This window comes from Macadamia integrifolia, chromosome 10 (genome assembly GCF_013358625.1).
Source record: "Macadamia integrifolia cultivar HAES 741 chromosome 10, SCU_Mint_v3, whole genome shotgun sequence".
NCBI lineage: Eukaryota > Viridiplantae > Streptophyta > Magnoliopsida > Proteales > Proteaceae > Macadamia > Macadamia integrifolia.
Genome location: NC_056566.1, coordinates 20,849,646 through 20,869,574, shown reverse-complemented (window position 1 = coordinate 20,869,574; position 19,929 = coordinate 20,849,646). Strand labels below are relative to the sequence as shown.

The 19,929-nt window shown below is 37.6% G+C and overlaps 2 protein-coding genes across 2 annotated transcripts; both read right to left on the bottom strand.

The window, feature by feature from the left end:
- Positions 1-1,577: 1,577 nt before the first annotated feature.
- Positions 1,578-4,913, bottom strand: LOC122092451 (2-methyl-6-phytyl-1,4-hydroquinone methyltransferase, chloroplastic-like). Its single transcript, XM_042662772.1, has 3 exons — positions 4,131-4,913; positions 3,427-3,733; positions 1,578-1,948 (listed from the first exon to the last, which is right to left on the bottom strand). Exons 1-3 carry the CDS (start codon positions 4,685-4,687, stop codon positions 1,793-1,795), a joined length of 1,020 nt encoding a protein of 339 aa, XP_042518706.1. The 5' UTR covers positions 4,688-4,913; the 3' UTR covers positions 1,578-1,792.
- A 1,468-nt stretch (positions 4,914-6,381) lies between these two features.
- Positions 6,382-12,692, bottom strand: LOC122090687. Its single transcript, XM_042660356.1, has 4 exons — positions 11,801-12,692; positions 8,784-9,445; positions 8,077-8,273; positions 6,382-7,094 (listed from the first exon to the last, which is right to left on the bottom strand). Exons 1-4 carry the CDS (start codon positions 12,399-12,401, stop codon positions 6,719-6,721), a joined length of 1,836 nt encoding a protein of 611 aa, XP_042516290.1. The 5' UTR covers positions 12,402-12,692; the 3' UTR covers positions 6,382-6,718.
- Between the last annotated feature and the right edge of the window lie 7,237 nt (positions 12,693-19,929).

Below are 19,929 nucleotides of genomic sequence, written 5' to 3'. Positions count from 1 at the left end.
TGTTTGTTTAAAATGCGTTCCTTTATGTTAGAATGTTCAGATTTTATCAAACACCTCATGGGTAGAATTTCTTTGGTGAAAATCTTAAACAACATTATATCAATAACTCACAAATAAAAATATAAAATTTTGAATGGTTCTTTATATAGTATTGTTTAAATCGATCCCTCAAGTCACAAGGGATGGTGAAAATCCTCTGCTTTTATGTTGATATTCATCGGAGTTACTTAAGAGAAGCGGTTTATAAAGAGAGAAATAAAACTAGTTTTTGGAGATTTGAAAGGATGTGACGCTATTCCTTGAGAGAGAAGGTGCCTATCATAAGATTAGTGGTAGAATTATTTTCATCGGGTTGTGTTGAGAGTTGGAGAATGGGAAAATATCTCATTCCAGAATGGGTTGCATTCTTGAACATGTTCTAGAATATTGAAAATGGAATGCTTAACAAACAGTATTTTTAACAGTTCAGAATGTGTTCTTGGTCCAGAATACATAGCAAACATAGCCTAAATGTTCTTTATTTTCCCAGAAGATAACTGGTTTCTTGATAATGTTTTGATATGTCTTGGTGGCTTATCCAGGATTTAAAACCAGCATCCAGATTGGTCCCAGATCGGTGAAGAACCAGTCAGGATTGGTCCCAATAAGCCCCAACCCTAATTTCCATATAGTGATCGTGATTGGCCGATTCAACCCCGATTTCTAAGGCACTCGTGGCTATTGACCTTTTATCTTTTATTTTTTTCTTTTTTGTGTGGGAATTGAGAAATGGAAGTCTTTTGCATCGGTTGGTTGAACCACACCATCAGATCTGGGAACCAAGTAGCCTGTGAGTAATCTACCTTAGGCCTAACTAGCCAGTATGGAATCAATCAATCAAGTGAGTGATTTTGTTTCTAATATTCAGGTAAATTTTTGGGCAACGAGGGCAGAGAAACCTTTGGCCATGCCATGGTAGTCCTCTTAAGTTAGGCCAGTCGTAGTATTCCAGTGTTCATATGAAAAAAAAGCGGTGTCAAAAAATTTCACATTTCATGCACAATTCACTGGTGTCAGGGCAATTTCCCCCTTTGGCTCTTCCTTATGCAGGAGGTAACATCCCTTAAAAACCGAAGCCACAATGCCATGAGATCAAAGCAGAGATCTTTCAAGAGATAACTGCCAGTTATTCAAGCTTAAAAGCTTACTAGCAGGCTTTTAATATGGTCCTCCGCTGCCAAACAATAGACTACACCATAATCACAGAAATCTCTTTCAAAGAAGGGCTTTTTTTTGGGGGGGGGCGGGGCGTGGCGACTGGCGAGAGCCGGTGTGGTTCCTTGTGTGCTTTGGGATGTACCCTCTCTAGGGGTGCCTAATTCATGGTTTCTTCATAAGCAATAGGACAGTTTACGCTCAGATACCACACTAATGCTCCTTCGGTGAACACACATACCACCACATAAACGCTTAGATTTTATGTTTGTAAAACAGAAAATCTTGATTGGGTACTCAAGCGATATGACAGTCACATTGAGCTTCATCATCATTTGCTCTTTTTGAAATAATCGGTTATTTCTTTCTAGTAAAAGCGGTTATTTCTTGCAGGACAGGACAATTCTTATCCAAAGAAATATGAAACATAAGTGGCATTGTTTAAGAAACCCAATAGCCAACCATCATCCAAGGGCATTGTGCAGTAAAAAGAGAGACACGCATCTATTCTATGATTACCAAAAGCAATGGAATCAAAGGAGTACAATAGGAGAACATTAACTGTTCCAGACGGGATCACAAAAACTGCTCTACTCTCTCAGATTGAGGCACCTTTGGGAACAATCTGATCTTTGAGCCACATGTAAATAGGTACCAGAACATAGTAAGTTGCAGCCATGGCACCAAGAATGAAACGCAGAAAGAACGTAAAAGGATTCACAGACTCGTTTACATCCTCCACCTTCGGACCAAGCTGCATCAACAAATGCACATTACCAATCTCAAGGAAGCGAAGTAAACTAACAGAAGAATTAAAAATCAAGCATTTATGTTTACTTTCATTTCACTGATATCAATCAAAATAACTAATAAGAAACTTGGCACATAAATTACACTTCTCAGCTTAAATAATAAACTATGAAGACCTATGGTATTCTGCCACCCAATTAGTGAAGATACTGACAAAGTCTAACAAAATTCCATCACCCATTTTAGTTCCTTAGCTTTGTCTGATTAATGTTATTTGAGCATCACTTTCATTAAGCTCGAGGACATCTGGAAGAAGTTACATTTAAATATAAAGGCCAAGGACAACCTTACATTCCAATATATCACTGTACCAACAACTTCAGTGCCTTTAATGGCCAAACTCCAACTTGGAGAACACTAGGTGACTGAAGAGCACTGAATGATATAATTGCAATCTGAACAATTTCTTTTGTCAGTCAAAATGCAATAGTGTAAAATAGTTTCTCATACTACTCATGCACCAAAACTCCTATAAACATTTCCCTTAATGTGCACCCTCCTTACCTTTTGTAGGTGAGCTAGCAAGTGAACCTGCAACATTCTAGTTGGTGGAGGATAGCAGCACAGCAGCACAGCAGCACAGCATGGTTTAATCTATGTTTAACAGAGGCCTTTAGATGCTCCAGTACGGAGGAGTAATTTGATTCAGATTAAAGGAGCTAAAAGAGCCAGGGGCATACCTAAAATGACTTTGGGAGAAGTGGTAAGGAAAGACATGCATAGCTTAAGCCTTGTATCAGTTATGAACTCAACCAGAGCTGATTGGAGAGTAAGGATCCATGTAGCTGATCCCATTTAGTTGGGATAAGGCTGAGTTGTTGTTGTTGTATTAAACCAAAATCTATTCTAAATAATAGTCAGAATATGTTTTATCTATCATTCATCTTGAAGAGTCCTAGGATTCCTTCTACCAAAAAAAAAGAATACGATGAAGAGTCCTGTGGTTCCTCACCTATCAAAATATATATATATATATATATATTTTTTTTTTGGGGGGTGGGGTTGTGTTAAGGGTGGGGAGACACAATATTTCAACTTCTGAACACATGGATCTCATCTTCTGTTGATAGTTAAAATATTCATCTTCTGAACCCATTCATTTTCCTGCAAAGTTTCCTTAAATCTGGCCTCGTTGCAGGAAAAATGTTGTGCAACTTCAATAGCAAATGATAGGATAGAATTGGAACATTGGTGGCAAGCCCCTTATTGTTATCCCTCCAACTTCAACAAAGGACTTATTAGGTAATTGCTTTAACAAGTTGTGATAGACTGGACAGTCGTAAGCTAGGCGGGACAGTGGGAAAAGGGCTCTGTTCATGGAATAATGGTGGAATTAAACAACCATACAGAAAGGGCAAATAAGGTCAACAGAAAAAGAGGTAAAGCATTGTTTTTCCTAAGTAGACAGAAAAAAAAAATTACCTGGAGGGGAGAGTCTCCTGATGCTGGCTTCACTCCTGTCACAGAGCATCCCATGATCAGGCCATGCCGACGGACTCCCCGATACCATTTTGGTCCAATCCTTTTCAGTTGAACATCTTTGAACCCAGCCTTTTCGAACCATTCGATGTACTCTTCCTCCTTTGGGAAAAGCATCCACACATCTGCAAAGAAACGAGATAACCAAAATGTTGGGTGCACAGGACCAATGAGACAGGCTTTTCCACCAATTTTCAAGACCCTGTATGCTTCCCTGATACCACGCTGTGGGTCTGGCCAGTATTCGATACTGCAAAGAGACCAGCATAGAACATCCATAAGATTCAAACTGATGTATTATAAGGACAAAAAATATGTTTAATTATGCCATGAAACTGCTAAAAATTGAAATTTGAAAAGAGTAAAATAGGAAAACCTAGAGTTCACCAAATTACTAATCCAAATCCAAAATAAGCCTGTGAAGAAATCCAAAAGAACATTAATTCCCACATAGAATATGGTAACATTTCGTCTGATAACAACAAACCCCAGACCAATATTGGATAAACCAAATGCCAAATTGAACAGAATAACATATTGAGTTGTTACATCAGAATTGAGAATTCTAATAAGTAAATGGTAGAAACAAACAACCATTGAAATCCTCAGTGACACAGAAAAGGAAAGAAGAAAACAAAATACATTACCTTCCCGCGGAAACATATCTATCAGCATAATCCGTTGGGAAGGGAAGATCTTCAGCATCACCTTCAATGATCTTGCAATCCTTCAAGGGCTCCTTTTCCTTCGCCTTGGCAAGTTGGTGAGGAGACTGATCAAGAATCGTAACATTTTTAGCATCAACATGCTTAACAATTCCCAAAGTAGCGAACCCAGTTCCACCCCCAACATCCACCACTGTCAAATTCCGGTCATAGAGATCCGCGGGTTCGAGGGCATCGTCCCTCATGTCCTCAGTCCAGTGTCCAGGGTTTATGACGTGATCATAGATGATGGACAGGAACCTATAGAACCAAAATGCCTCCTTTTTGTGTTGTATGAACCTCGGTTGAGAAGCCGGCCTTGCAGACGAGACGCTGCATTTTATTGCTAGGGTTTGAGCTTTGGAGTTCCTAGTATAAGACATCAATCCGACCTTGGATATAGACCTCCCACTAAAATCTGAACCCAGAGAGCCTAACCCATATGGAATTTTTCTGGTGAAGGTGAGATTTTCAGTCCCACTGAGCATTGAAGATAACATGACGTGATCGAAGGAAGTAAACCCACAAACCCACAAAATCTAAGCTGAGAATTTCGCAGGATCGACAGTATTTGCCCTCCCCCGAGTGACTAAGGATTGAAGAATCACTTCCTCTCCCACAGTGATGTCATCCACAATTGCAGATGGGTCTCGGGCTTGGCTATAGGAGAGGAGAGAGGAGAGAGGAGAGAGGAGAGACACAACTCATGAAGAATTTAGGAAATGCACAATGGATGCCACCGTGTCGTGCCAGTGCCATAGCCACAGCCCACCCATAGGGGCACTGATGAGGAGAAAAAATAATCCTCTGTTTTTCTCATTCCTGTTTTTCCTTGTTTTGTTACCTACAGAACGCGATACGTAGACAACTTTAAGATTAATGCACCGGATATAATAATCTTCACCCAATCTTGACCGTTGGTCTTCTTGTTGTCCACGAGTCACGTTCTGCAGATAGCAAAACAAGGAAAAACATGAATGAGGAAAACAGAGGATTTTGATCCGAGGAGGAGAGGGAGAAAAAAATTTGACAAGCACCACAGGTTTTGCATATGGAGGGGATACACCCAAACAAAGTGTCCACTCTCATGGTTAGATAGTAAAGCAGCAGCCATAGGGTGACTTACAAATTTCTAGCTTAGTGTCTTCCTCTATGACGAATTGATAAATTATATTATTTTATAATATATTTTAATAAATTAATGGAATTATTTTAAGTATGATCATACTAGTAGCAATATACTATTATAAAATATATATTCTGAGAGTCAATCAGGTGAGAGTTAATCTTGAAATCAAATAAAAATGGGAAAGTGAGCTCTCTAAAACATTTTTTTTTTTTAAATTGGATTTCATGGAATCAAAAGTTGTTGAAGGCAATGAAATGAGGGGATAGCATTAGGTTAAAGTTCATTGGAGTGGGGACTCTGGGGAAGGGATTCCTCTAATGTGGTCCTCCTTAGAAATTTAGCATATAGGGAAATGAAGTGGATGAAGAATTGAACCATTTTGAGTAAAATTGAGACCGAGTGCAATCCAGTCCAGCTCACTTGAGCTCAAAGAGGATATAATTAAGCACTGAACCCAATACATAATGGTCCAAAATAAGAAAGTAAGAATTAAGAATTGGGAAAAGGTTCTTTGAGCCTAAGGAGTACACTGTGCTTCCTCACATTCATTATTATACTAACTATTTTGAGAAAAGAGAAACAATGTGAGAGGGTGTAGTATACCCTACTCGCTCACGGAACCCTCTCCCATAAGAATCATACCTTCTTTGCATTAGGGAAGCCATCACTATAATTGATATTTTATAAACAAATATAATCTCTCCTAGCTAAAAATGTTTTTCTGGAACTAAGTTGTTCCATTTATAAACCATTTGTAACTTTTTACAATTTGAAGAAACATAGTATCATACATGGCTCATCCAGCTATTGGATTTGTTACCGAAGAGGCTGAAGTCTTGAGACAAAGAGTCAAGACCTGGTTGGCATACCCATCCCTCTTATCCCATCCAAGTTTTAGTTTTGATGCTACATCATTCTACCCTCATTGACATTTCATGTCACATGAATTCATACCATAGACTCCTAGAGTTCAACATAAGCTACTTCAGAAATCAATGGATCATTGGATTCCACTGATGTGCAAGAGGAAAATAGGTAAGAGTCTGTCTTCTTGAACAACATTAGTTAAATGAAAACCAATAAAATTGCCAAACATTTATTGCATATACCATATTTCTGGTTTCATAAGAGATACCAGTTTTCTAGTTACTTTAACTATATAGTTCACAGGATCCTTTGTCAGAGAACTAAACAGTTTACTAGGACACTCTGCAACAACCCACAAAAGGATCCAAGCACCCAAAGGATTCTGTTCACCAAGAAAGGAAAAAAATTTAACGACGTAATTTATGATAAATCAAACCAAATCGTATAGATCATCTGCTCTGCTCTACACCAAAGGTGTGATTAAAGGGTGGCACCAGGAAAATGAAATTTAGGAAAAAAAAAATGAGGACACACTTCATGATGTCTCGGGCAGTTTTCGAACTTCTCGGAGCTGCACAGAGTTTTCGAAGCAGTGCTCGAACCCAAAGTGAGGAAACCTCTCATACCAAGTTTCTTGAGGCACATGAGTGTCCCAGTGCTCACCGCTGCTGCTCTTTCCATACTTGTGTACCCATCCAGTGCCATTGTGGCCCTCTCCCCATGTGCGGTTCCACCGGTCACCATGCTTTCCTTCCCACCATTTCTCCCCTTGCTTGACACCATGCCCATTTGGATCAAAATGCTCATCCCATTTGTCACCCCATTTTGACCACCCATCACCCTCAAAACGCTCGGCCCACTTATCAGTGTATTTCATACTGCCACCATACGCATCATAATCCTCACCCCACCTGCCAAATGAACAGAAAAGCAAAAGAAGTTGTCAAGAATACATAAGATAAAAGGTTTACAAGATACACCTAAGCCAATGAGACAAAGAATGTCCTGAATTAATGTATCACGATGCAATTGTGGTAACCATGTTAGGTTGAACCTTTTAAGCACCCAATCACAATAGTAATCTCCCAAAGTGACAACTTGTAAGAGGTAAAGAGGGGAAGCTGGAACCATCTCTCTAGACATTAATGTAAACATGCTCACAGCCAATGCAATAGGACCCTCCATTTCCTGATTCCAACCTTGGATATCTCTCCCAAATCAACAATCTTAACAAGAAAAATGTTGGTGAGACACTAATCCAAAGACAACTCTAGATTGTTTCCCATTTATTTCCATACATCAATAACCATTAGATTGGATGATTGATTAATATAATTAAATTGATTCTATCCAGATTTGGTTTGTGAGAACCCACAAAGGTGTGACAAATTTGGACCAAAACGTTCTTCCAGGCACCTCCATTGCCACAGTGTATGTTTCAGGTACACATCAAAGTAGGAATTGGTTCTAGTTGTCTATAACATTCCTTTTGCAAGGATCTATTAGTTTTCATGTTATCAACAATTCAACACAGTACTAAAACGGATCCAACTTACAGGAAATTCTGAAGACTCAGGTCAAAAGGAAGGTCATGCTTATGGTTCAAGCTCTTGAATCAGATTTTAGCTATAGATACAGTTTCATGATGTCTTCCTCAGTTGAAGAAAATGACTGGAACAATGTCTGGAAGCAGCATGTTTCCGAATCATTGGAAATAATGCTTTGTGTGACTATTAAGTCCTATGGCTTTTGGCATTGCAGTCAAACACATAACGGACTATTGTCTGAAGCAAGGAAGACCAGAGCCCCATTGTTTCTGTATAATGACTCATAATGGAAAAGGTATGGACATCAAATTTTCACCAATTTGGAGGTAAGGGAAAGGATTGTTACCTTTCATGCCAAACATGAGCATGGCCAGGCTCGAGAGGAGTGTTAGGGTCAATGCAGCACCACTTGTGGGCCCACTTCTCAGCTTGGCCAGAAGCATCATAATGTTCCCACCATTTTTCTTGCCACTCAGTACCATTTCCATTCTTTCCCCATTTGTCTGCAGTTTTCTCCATGTGCACAAGCCCACTTGTAGGATCCTGCACAGATCAATAAGCACAGTTAAACTTCTGCCTTTTTCTTTTCTTTTCTTTTTCTCCCCTCCCTCCCCTCTTTTGGCTTAGGGAAGTGGGTCAGGGTTGGTTGTTAGCAGGTGAAATGAGTTTGACCCAGGTGTACATTGTGATCAACTAGGGACTTCACCAATGTCGCAAACTGTCATCTTCCACAAATAGCTAAACAACTAAACAATTACACCAATGTGACATGAGAAGACTTGGACTCTTTATAAACTTGTCCAACATCAGAAGCCAGTATTACTTTGGAAAGAGCCAAGCCACATGACATGATATTTTCAGCTGAGTTAAATGGCTGGGGGCATTATGAATGGAAACAACTGAACAGGTAGATTATGAACTTGGCTAATAAAACATGTAGGTATACATTTTTTCAACTACAGAGACATAGGTTGCCTCTTCAATTCACTCATATGGTATGTTGAATTATACTATAACAAAGCAAACGTTGTTGCTAGTGCATCTTATACTAACCTGCCCCATGGATTCTTTCCAGAATTCACGCCAAACATTTCCTTTAGTATCACGCCCAGATTTCTCTGAACCCAGCTCTTTATATTCAAAGTGACCAGTCGCCTCCCAGAACTTCTCTTCCCACTCAACACTTTCATCAGCACTAACTCCTCTTTTCAATGTCCACCGGCAAACCACCCCATCAGCTCGTTGTTCAATACCTGTCTCCTTCCACCACCTTGATCCATCTGGATTCACTCCCTGAGATGATGCTTCACTGACCTCATCTAGAGCATGAGCTGCTGCTGCTGCATGTGTCGAAAACAGCACACCAAGTTCTTGTTCACCCCCAAGAGAAGGAATGTCTAACTTGCTATCAGTAGCATCTATTTTTTCAATCTCTATGAGTGACTGAAGGGGTGGCAGAGGAGGATTGTGGTCGCTTTCTGGAAAAGTACTCTCAAGGGGAATGGAAAGATAATCTACTGACCGCTCCTTTTCCATCACAGGGCTGGCTGCACTTGGGTATGAAGCAGATTTTCTAGCCGCCTTTAAAGTCCCAGCATCTTCTGAACTTCTATTACTATCAAGGGGAGGAGGTGTCCAAGTCCAAAAATCTGGACCTGGTGTTCCAGCTCCAGAATTTTCAGACAGTGGAACAGATAAATTTCCATCATTCAATCCTGTTAAATGTAGATAACAAAACAAGCTAAATTTAGTAAAGAACATTGGGTTTTTTTTTCCCAGTTGAGACTTGGTAATATATGACTGAAATTAATCATGAAATAGAGGAAGTATATGAATTGGCCTATGCGCCAAGTCACTTTTGGAACCATAAAACTTCCCCATAAAAAATAAAAACCTATGTTCTTAATTATAGAAGAATTTTATCAAAAAAATCAGGATATGGAGGCTTTGCTCACTAATTCAGATGTCAGTAATCAACCTTGAAGGCCAATCTAACCTGCAAACAAGTTCATTAAACTTTGGAGAAAACTTTGTGGCTGATGTTACTTAGAGAATGAAATTAAACCAAATCCTGAAGGGAATACAAACAAAGAAAGATTTCACTTGTAACAAATAATTAAACCCCACAAAAATTAACAAATTGCATCATTCAAGAATTTTACGACATCAATCCTTGGTCCTTGTGAATTGTTCCAATTGCCATGTTGAAAATCCTTGAGGAATAGACGTACTAACCAATAAAATGTCACCAGTCGTGATCACCAATGCCCTTCTGTGATAGCGTTAACTTAGAACCCATCCTAGATACCAACCCCTTATGTGACATAATTATGTACTTTTCATTCTACCTCGTGTTAAAGGGCAGCCTGAATGGATTTGGAGCTCCTAAAAGTGAGTGCTTTATTCACCTTCCTTGGACCTCAAAGTTCTTCAGTATCAGTTCAGTTCAAATCACCATCTGAAATTTTCAAAAGAATGATCCTTCTACAGTCCTGAAATATTTCTAATCATATGATAATAGCTAGAATGGATGATGGATATTCATCTATGACTACTTGTAGACAAAGTCAACTGTTTCCTTTTAACACTAATTGAATCCTCCACAGCCTATGCAAATCAATACCTCACAGAATACGCTAGTATTGATAAGTCCCTCTACTCCATCTACCATTGATAGCATATTTCTCACTGATGTCGGCCATTTTCTGAGTTATAAGGATGCCCTCTTTCTAAGTTCTTCAAAGGTTTCTCCTTATGGCTACTTTCTGTGAAGGAACCACTTTTCCACACATTGATTTTTGAATGATGCATACTGAAGACAGTTGTAGACAATAGGAGAATGTATCATTTAGTGTGGGACACAGAGTCACAGATACTTAGAGTGAGAAAACAGGGGACAACTCTTTATTTTTCAGAAAAATGCAGACTAGACATGGTCACAATTTTCTTATCCAATACGTTGTTGCTAACTTTCGTTTTTATAAGTTAAGTCTCTTCTTTGGTACTTACATCATGCCAACTTCTATCTAAGTTTCTAATACTTAAGGGTTATTTACGGTAAGATCTCTTATACTATTCTAAGTTACATTGTGTTATCATACAAAGAGAAAATAAGGAAAGTATATAGATACGAGAATAACAGATAGCACAGACAGAAATGACAAACCTGTATCCTAGAAGTATCAGCATCAGAATCAGAACCATTTTGTCTATATGGATACATAAAGTATCCATGCATCATAGAGGCGGGCCTCGGAAAAATGGTAAGATCGCTCTATTGCAACCTGGTGGTCGCAGGTTCAAACATTGAAACAGCCTCTCCACAAAAAGTTGGGGTAAGGCTGTGTACATATGCCCCTCGCCAAACCCTGCAGTAGTGGGAGCCTCATGCACTAGGTACTCCAAATCAACAATTAATTGATTACAAGACTGGGGAGGCAATGGTGTGAGTTGATGAGAGTACATTCATTTTTTCTTTCTTTGGTGTCAAGCAATTTGTTGGCACAAAACTATTATCTTATGATTGCTGTTATGTCTTGAAACAATCATTTGGTGCCAGCTCCATGATCCTATCCCACCATGCCATTCTGTTATTTTTCATATACAAATATACAAAAGAGTACGGACAACAACATACAGAAGGGGACCTAGATTGGTGCTTAAGTTTCAAAACCCATGAGATTTGAAAGCTGCATCATGATTGACATTTTGAACCGGGAACAATCAGCAGTGCAGTGCTTACTAGCTCGTAAGCAGCATAGTTCCAAGATTTGCTAACTAGTCAATTTCCCAAGGATGCACACCATTACTGGAAGCTCCCACCTATCTTTTGTTTCAGAATTCAGAGAACTTTTGGGTGTTTCATCGCTATAAGACAATAGTCCCCGAGGAAAAAATTAGAAGGCTGAAATTCGATTCTGTAATTTGATTTGCACTTGGGTCACAGCCCATCTGCCAGTTAATCTAATCTAAATTTTTCTCAGTTCACGTATTGTACTGCTAGTAATCGACTACACCACTCACTGAAACGCTAAACATAAGATATTTTAGTGCGTAATCATTAAAATTACCTGATTGATGAATACTCTCTGTCGCTGCTCCACTACTCCCAGTTTTGGATAAATCAACTCCAGAGGTAACCGAATCAACAGACGAATCTGCTTTGATCAACGGAGGACTCTCCTTAAGAACAGCTCGAGCGGCGGCAATGGCAGCGGCAGCACGGTCAATGACTTGCATCCGTTGAACCCGGTCTCTCTCTTCTTTAGGAATCTCCTGAAGTTTGTTGAACAGATGACTCTTCTTCTCCAGTGCTTCTGGACTTTCCTCACTATCACCAACATTATCATTTCCGTTAACAGAAGAATTCCCAAGACTCTCAAACTCAATCGTCTTCCTCTCTTGATCCTTCGCTCTTTTCCACATATGGAGATAAGAATCGCTGCCATTGGAAGCCCTAATTTCCGAACTTCCACTTCGCCGTATTCTTATTGTTCCTCTAGCTAGTATCTGTGATGGCGCAGCTATAAAAGCAAAGAAGAGGTTTCTCTTGTGAGAAGAAGAAGGACCATTGAGAGTGGCGCGTGGGTTAATGCGTGCGTAACCGCTGAGACGCCCCGCCATGATTGCAGGTTCAGTGTTGGAGTTAAGTAGAGCACTATGTAGAGGCATAAGATAAGATGAGGAAGAACCAAAGAAGAAGAAGAAATGGTTGTGAGATTTGGGAGTAGAGATCGAGGTCTATAGAGAAGAGTGAACGTTAGTTATCTATTTGGGTTTCTGTTATCGAATACAGGAAAGGTGAAAAAAGAAAAGAAAATTTCTTGGAGTGGATTCCAAGGAAGGTTGCGATGCTCTTTGAAAGAGTTGCAGAGTTCATAGTTCCAATTTTAACGGGGATTTTTTGTTTAGAAGAAACTAACGGCAACTTTCGGCAACTTTGACGCGTGGCGAACTGCTGAGACTTTTTTTTCTGTTAAGAATCCGGTGACACCTGACGCGACGTAAAGGTGGGTTCGTTTTTGTGATCGACAAGATATGGGATATCCATACCCGTGTAGTCATTTATTGGGTAGTATCCATTTACTAATGGACACTTTCTATTTTCTTAATCAAAATCATTTATGGGTTAGCGAACCTCAAAGGAGTTAGGATGGTGTGTCATGGGAGTAGGAAAACTTATTATGGGATATCCATACCCGTGTCTCATGGGCTATGATCTGGAGCATCCTTTTTTGTTAAAGTTAAATAAATAAGTAAAAATAATAATAAAAAGAAAAAACCTTATTATGGTCATAATACTATGTTATTTTCTAAAATATCATAAATTGTTTATTATGCCACATGGATAGATATTATGTCTAATTTTAATCGTAAGATAAAAAAAAAATAGTCTAGATTATCACTGAGGCGTCAAATTTTATAGTTTAATTCAATCAAGGAAAGTGGTTTCGTGCTCCTTGTGTCTATCTTTCCTCACAAATATATATATATATATATATATAAAGATAGGTATGAATGAAGTTTCACACGAGAAAAGATAGATATGAGAGCACTGACATGGGCTACGCTCTCGAACAATTTTTTTTCTCCCACCAATCAAATACCCCTTTTTGTTAGTGTGTATGTTCATCCAATACTCTAGATATTATTATGTACTCTCTCAACTCTAAGTAGAAATATAATATTTAAATTAAAAAACATAAGATAGATAGTCCAAATTTGTCTTGTGATTTTTTTGAAATGTCACTTTCCATTGATAAGGGAATAACTAACAACCGAATTCAAAAATGAATTTTTCTATTGATAGCACTCCTTCTGTTTTTTGGAATTGACATCACTATATGTGTCAATCAACTTGTAACATTATAATTATTATTTTTTTCTTTGTCTCATGAGAGAAAAAAGGGTGTCTAATGGCATAGTTATTGTACCAACTCTTAGGTCAATGGGCATGTGTGCATAAACATCCAACTAAAGAGGTAGAAATATTCTTTCATGAGGTACAGCGTCTGGCATAGAGAGTGCAATTGGTAGCGCTCTTTTCTTTTGTTTTATTTTAAAAATTATTTGATGCAATGTAAAAAACGGATAAAATAAAAAACCACTCATGAAAGGTGACAAATTTTAAGTACTTGAATAATTAAAGGTGTCATTTAAACATTCCTTTTCTACCCATAAAAAAAAATCTCTTAAAAAGAAAAGGTTCCATTTTACATGGAAGGAGATTAATTAATAGACAAAGTTTCAAATAGTAAAATTCACCACTCTATCTGAAGGTCACAAACCCTTATAAAATTTTGATACTTTTTCATGAAAACTCCCATGATACCCAATGTGTACATTTAAAACACCCATGATGAATGACATGGCATTAAGAAAACTTGATCTTTAATTAATTGAATTAAAAAAAAAAAAAGTTTAATTACACTTTGTTGTCCACCTGACACACACCTCCACGTACAAGCAAAGGAGTTGAACTCCTTAAGAGGCATGTGTCATTCTTATAATGGGATAAGTTGTGTGAAGATTAATATTTCATCCTTCCAGGTTCAAATCTGAAGAGTGGCACATGGCAAGCAAAGTAGAAAGAAAAAAAAGGAAAAAACGTATATTTCTTTAGAAGATATTCAATTAAATTTTTTGAAGGAGGAACTTTGTTTATCTTAAGTTCTCCACTCTCAGTTTCACACACAGCCCTGTCTTTTAGGATGGGATCATAACAACTTTTCATAACGCCTTAGAAACATAAATTGTCTATGGGTGTAAGAAGGATAGACGGACACAGTTCCTCTCTCTCTCTCTTTCCCTTTCTCTTTCTTTTTCTCTCTCTCTCTCTCTCTCTCTCTCTCTCTATATATATATATATATATATATCATATTATTATATAAAAGTATATACTTATATTTTGTGGTTAAATCTTTCTTAGACTACTTTACTTTTCTTATCTATTTAAATATCTTTAATTTCTTTATTATTACTTTTCTTTATCTTTCTTATCTTTTCTATTTTTTGGGTACCCATTGTTTTTTTTTATAAATATTAATTTCATTATTCATTTAAAAATTAGTTTCTTTAATAAAACTCCTACTCTCTCTCTCTCTCTCTCTAATATTTAGAAACTAATATTAAAGTTTTTATTCAGTTAACAAAAATATAATTTCTTTATTAACTCTCACTCTTTCCCCTCTCTCTCTCTCTCTCTCTCTCTCTCTCTAATTTTTAGAAACTAATATTTTAACAATTTAGTTTTTTTATTCTTCTAAATCTCTCACGTCCCTCTCTCTCTCATTTAATAACAGATAGAAACGCAACCCTAAAACGATGCAGAAGATAATGGAAAAATAAAACAAACAATGCACACGGATTTTACGAGGTTCGGCAATGTTGCCTACGTCCCCGGTGAGATGAGATCCTGCTTCACTATCAATGGAGAATAGGGTTACAGCGCTCCTCTTCACACCTCTCAGTATTTCTTGCATTACAGAGAAAGAAACCCTCACTACAAATATATAGCGAAAAAAACCCTAATCCGGATTAAACTACAATTGCCACCCTAATCCGGATTAAACTACAATTGCCCTCAAATAAAAAATTCGAGCGGGGGGCTGCGCCCCCCTACACCCCCTGCCCCCCTTACAACCTCCACAGCCCGCTAACCGGCTAGCGGGATCGCCGTCTTGGCTGTCTAGGTGCTGCACCAATACTTCCTGGATTAAACTGCGACGGAATACAAGACATCATACAACAACAAAGTACTACCGAATATGGAATTCAAATCGCACTTTCCCTTCATCTATCTTTCTTTCTTACTCTCTTTTTCTTCCTCCCTCCCACCCACCCACCCCACCCCACCCCACCCCACCCCACCAAAAAAAAATTAAATAAAATAAAATTTATAACACTAAATATAGAATTCAAATCATAGCTTGTGGGAATCAAACCCTCCATTCCTTCCTCCATCCATAATAATAGGAAATAAGATTTATACAAAATAAAAAACAAGATTTACCATCAGAACTAATCCATTAGTTAATTGAGTAGAAAATATATATATATATATATATATCAAAGAGCAGCATATGGAGAAGGAACTTACAGTTACACTTGACACTGATATCTTTGTCCTCTTTTTAAGCCAATTTCCACAAGTAATTTTCTGTTCACCGGTTTATATCTCTTTCTTATTCTCGCTTTTAATAAAGATCTGCCATTTGCCAGGAGTACCAAGATCTGAGCCTGCTTTCATTTAATGCAGGGAGACACAACTGGTTTGACTACTGAGAACAAAGAACTCAAAATGGGGTTGAAGGGTATAGCGCAACAAGCATCGCTACGAGATGGTATGTATATTGGAAAACGAAGTGCTCTATTATTTGCTGAGGTTCTTATTGTGTTGGACCAATCCAGATTGTGTCCGTCTTCTTTTTATTACAAACAAGTGCAATAACATTTATTATTATTATTATTATTATTATTATTATTATTATTATTATTATTATTATTATTATGGGAGAGGGATAGATATGCCGTCGATATCAAGTATGCTAGCGGATAACATCAATAGGAACACATGATGGAGTATCATTCAGGAAGGATATGAGGGTCATTTCAGAAAAAGGAAAGAGAGATACAGACACAATAGGTGCTAGCATACTTGATATCGGCGGCATACCCAACCTTTTCCCTATTATTATTATTAGGTTTTTAAATAGTGACAAGTGCAATTAGATTTGATCAAGCTGAAACTGAAAATATGTGTTTGGTGCCTTTCAGCTCTGAATGAGACCTTGAGGGATGAAGTACAACGGCTTCGGATAGCTACTGGACGATTACCAATTGTCAATGGTAACTCCTTCAACCAAAGATTGCCTACCCAGTTCTTCCCTGGATCCCAGCCTCTGAGACATTTTGGCAGTCATCAGACCCAGCAGTAGCTCCACACTCAGACATCTCCCAATGGTCAGCCCCAACAGGATTTCCAGCAGAGGACCTAATTGCATCCTTGGCCCAATAAATTTGGTGCCAAAGTGTCCTTCTTATGACAAATTGGTAATCACAATTCAGAAGCTAAGGGTCCGTTTGATAACGTTTCTGCCGTTTCTGTTTCAAGAAACGGCAGAAACATAAATTTCCGTTTATAGAAACAGAAACCGAATTGAAAGTGTTTGATAAGTCATGTTTTTAGAAGTCAATAATAATCAATGAAAGAATGGCCACAAGTCGTTTCTGGAAACGGCGAAACAAGTTCAACTTGTTTCGCCTAGGTCGTTTCTTGAACCATAAATAAGTAAAAATTTATATTTCTATTTCTGAAAATAAGTGAAACGGAACAGTTTTATCAAACGCTTTTTACTCCGTTTATGCTGTTTCTAGAAACAGTAACGGCAGAAACGCGTTTCTTGAAATGTTATCAAACGAGCCCTAAATTGTTGTAGGTTGGTTTTGTATATATATAGACTGTATATATAATAGTATATGTATATATGATTATGTGGTGCAGGTAGGGTTGTGAAGAGTGTCTTAACTCGAATCAGTCCCTTGCATCGTTTTTACATATGGGTAGGCTTTCCAGATTCCGAGTAATGTAGCAGATCAATTAGCTTCTGATGGACTATCATGTGGATTGATGGATTGATGGATGGTGGATGGATGAACATTTCAGTCCAATTGTCATTAGGAAACGTTGGAGACCAGTTACCTTCAGTTTTGGGTATTGTTTTTTGTGTTTTGACTTCCCTTTATATATTCAGTTTAGATTCTTATGTATTACCATTTGTGATTGTTTGCTGTAAGAGTGGTCAAGGGCATTGAGCTACATTTTGTGTTTTAGCCAGGCCTATTCTTTTGACTAATGCTCCAAAACCTGCTACCCAGCTGAAACACAAACCAACTGGAGGGGTAAGGTTGAAATGAGGTTTGGGAATTTCAGCAAACAAGTTATTATCATTATTCTGCATAGCACTCAAGTTTTCTGAACTAAGGATATCATCATAAAATCCCCCATTCTCTGGTACAAAAATTCCATTCTTACTATTACTTTTAATAGTATTTCTTTTCATTTCATTTCAGTTCAGTTGTGATTACAACTTTTGCTTGTCTTATTGGTTTTGATAGTGACAATTTCTTCCCCTAACAAAAACAAGAATTAGCGATAAAATTTGATGATAGGCTTCCATTCATATATCATTCAAATGGTCCAAATGTGGCTTTAATTGCTCATTTCATTGTTGCAGTTGTAATTATTACTTTGTGTTAAGTTTGTCTCAAATTCTTAACCCGTTTTGAAGATTGACCCGATCCGACATATTTTGGTGGCGATCTGAATGAAAAGTTTTCTGAGATCTATGATTGAAGCAGAGGGGTTGCCCCCGCGGTATGGTTCCACCGGATCGACTGCGACCCGATGGGTCGACCCGCTACTTGGAATATATATATATATATATAATGTATTGTTGCTTGTTGAGAAAGTCATTGTATTTTTGGGTTTTTCGAGCTAGGGTTTCAAGGCGAGCTTTCTCGCCGTTGCTTGGGTGTAATCTCTCTTCTGCATAGTAAAACATCTTCTTCTTCGCCCGAGGACATAGCACACCACCCTAGTGTGTGAACCTCGTTAAATCTCTGTGTTGTGCAGATCTATTGTCTCTTTATTTTTCTTGTTTCTTGGTGTTTGATCTAACACTTTGGAACTTGATCTCTTGTTCTCAATTGTTTATCTTTATAATTAAAGTTCATCTATTTTTTTGCTGGAATGAGTGCATATATTAACTGGGTAGATGAATTTAGTTTTTTATTATTAGTCTTTTTGTTGGAATTGGTGCATACATTAACTGGGTAGATACAATTAGTTTTCTATTAGTCTCCCAATCCCTTAGTTTTCTTCATGTATTGAATAATGTCTCCTATTCAAGTAATGTTGTCTGAATCATTTCTTGTTGTTTTTCCTATCTTTTTAGGAAAAAAATTGTTAATGGAGGAATGGTAAGTTAGCAACCTTTTTGAATAGGAAAATTGATCTCTTGTTCTCTATTATTTTTTTATACTAATTTTTTCTTTTGTTGTTGAAATGAGTACATGCATTAATTGAATTGATACATTTAATTCTTTATTATTATTCTTTTCTGCTAGAATGAGTGCACAATACTAGGTAGATGAATTTATTTTTTATTAGCCTCCCCGTCCCTTAGTTGCCTCCTATGCAAGTGTGCTGCATGAACCATTTCTTACTATCTTTCCTATTTTTTTGGCAGAAAATTGTTAAAGGAAGAACTGTGAACAAGTGGATATGTCTAAATTTTTCGTGCAATGTGCATAAAAGTGTTGCCCATGGATTTTGTCATGTACTTGCTCAAATGTGACATTTCACGGATGGTATGCATTGAAAATATGTGTTGGCATTTAGTGGTGAAATATGTGTCGATGCCAGTTTCTTCATTTTTTTTTTTTAACCAATATCTCTATTTTTTTTTCCAATTTGTTTAACCTTTAACCACTATTTCCGCCCTACAATGCACATCCTTATCAGTTTGAGAGAACCTTGAAGACTATGTACCATGATGTCATGACAAACTCCAACCACGGGGAAAGGAAATTAGCTTACTGATCATTATTTCTCCGTATGGTATGGAACTCTAAATGGACTTTTCTATTTGGATGTTGTTTCTCCTTTCAATATTATTTTGACTTGGAAAGGAAAATGGTGGTCACCCGTCCTAGAAAAGAAAGAAAAAGTGATGGTCTATTGTCATCTCTTTACCGTCAAGCCATGGTTGATGTCGAAAGTTGGAGCTGATGTTGTGTTGCACATGGATGCACAAGAAAAGGAAATGATCAGGTTAGTCTCTCATCTTGCTCTTTTGGAACCAATGTGGCTTCCTAACATTGTGAAATGTAATGTGTTATTGTAGGTCGGATTTGAACCGAATTTTATGGCTTGGAATCCTACATTTATTGTTGTGGCTCTTTGAAGAGAATGAAAAATAAAAGGGCGAGAAGATGCTATTATCCAAAGAAACACAATGTACCCGTACCAGTTACTAAGAAATCTATCTACATTAAAGTCCAGAACTTATGAAACCTCAGCCATGAGGTAAATCTACCTGCTTATTTATTTATAAACATTCTAAGGCAATAACTTCAATGCGGAATTGACGATTCATATGAAAAATATATCTAAAATATTGAATTTCATTGTTTATC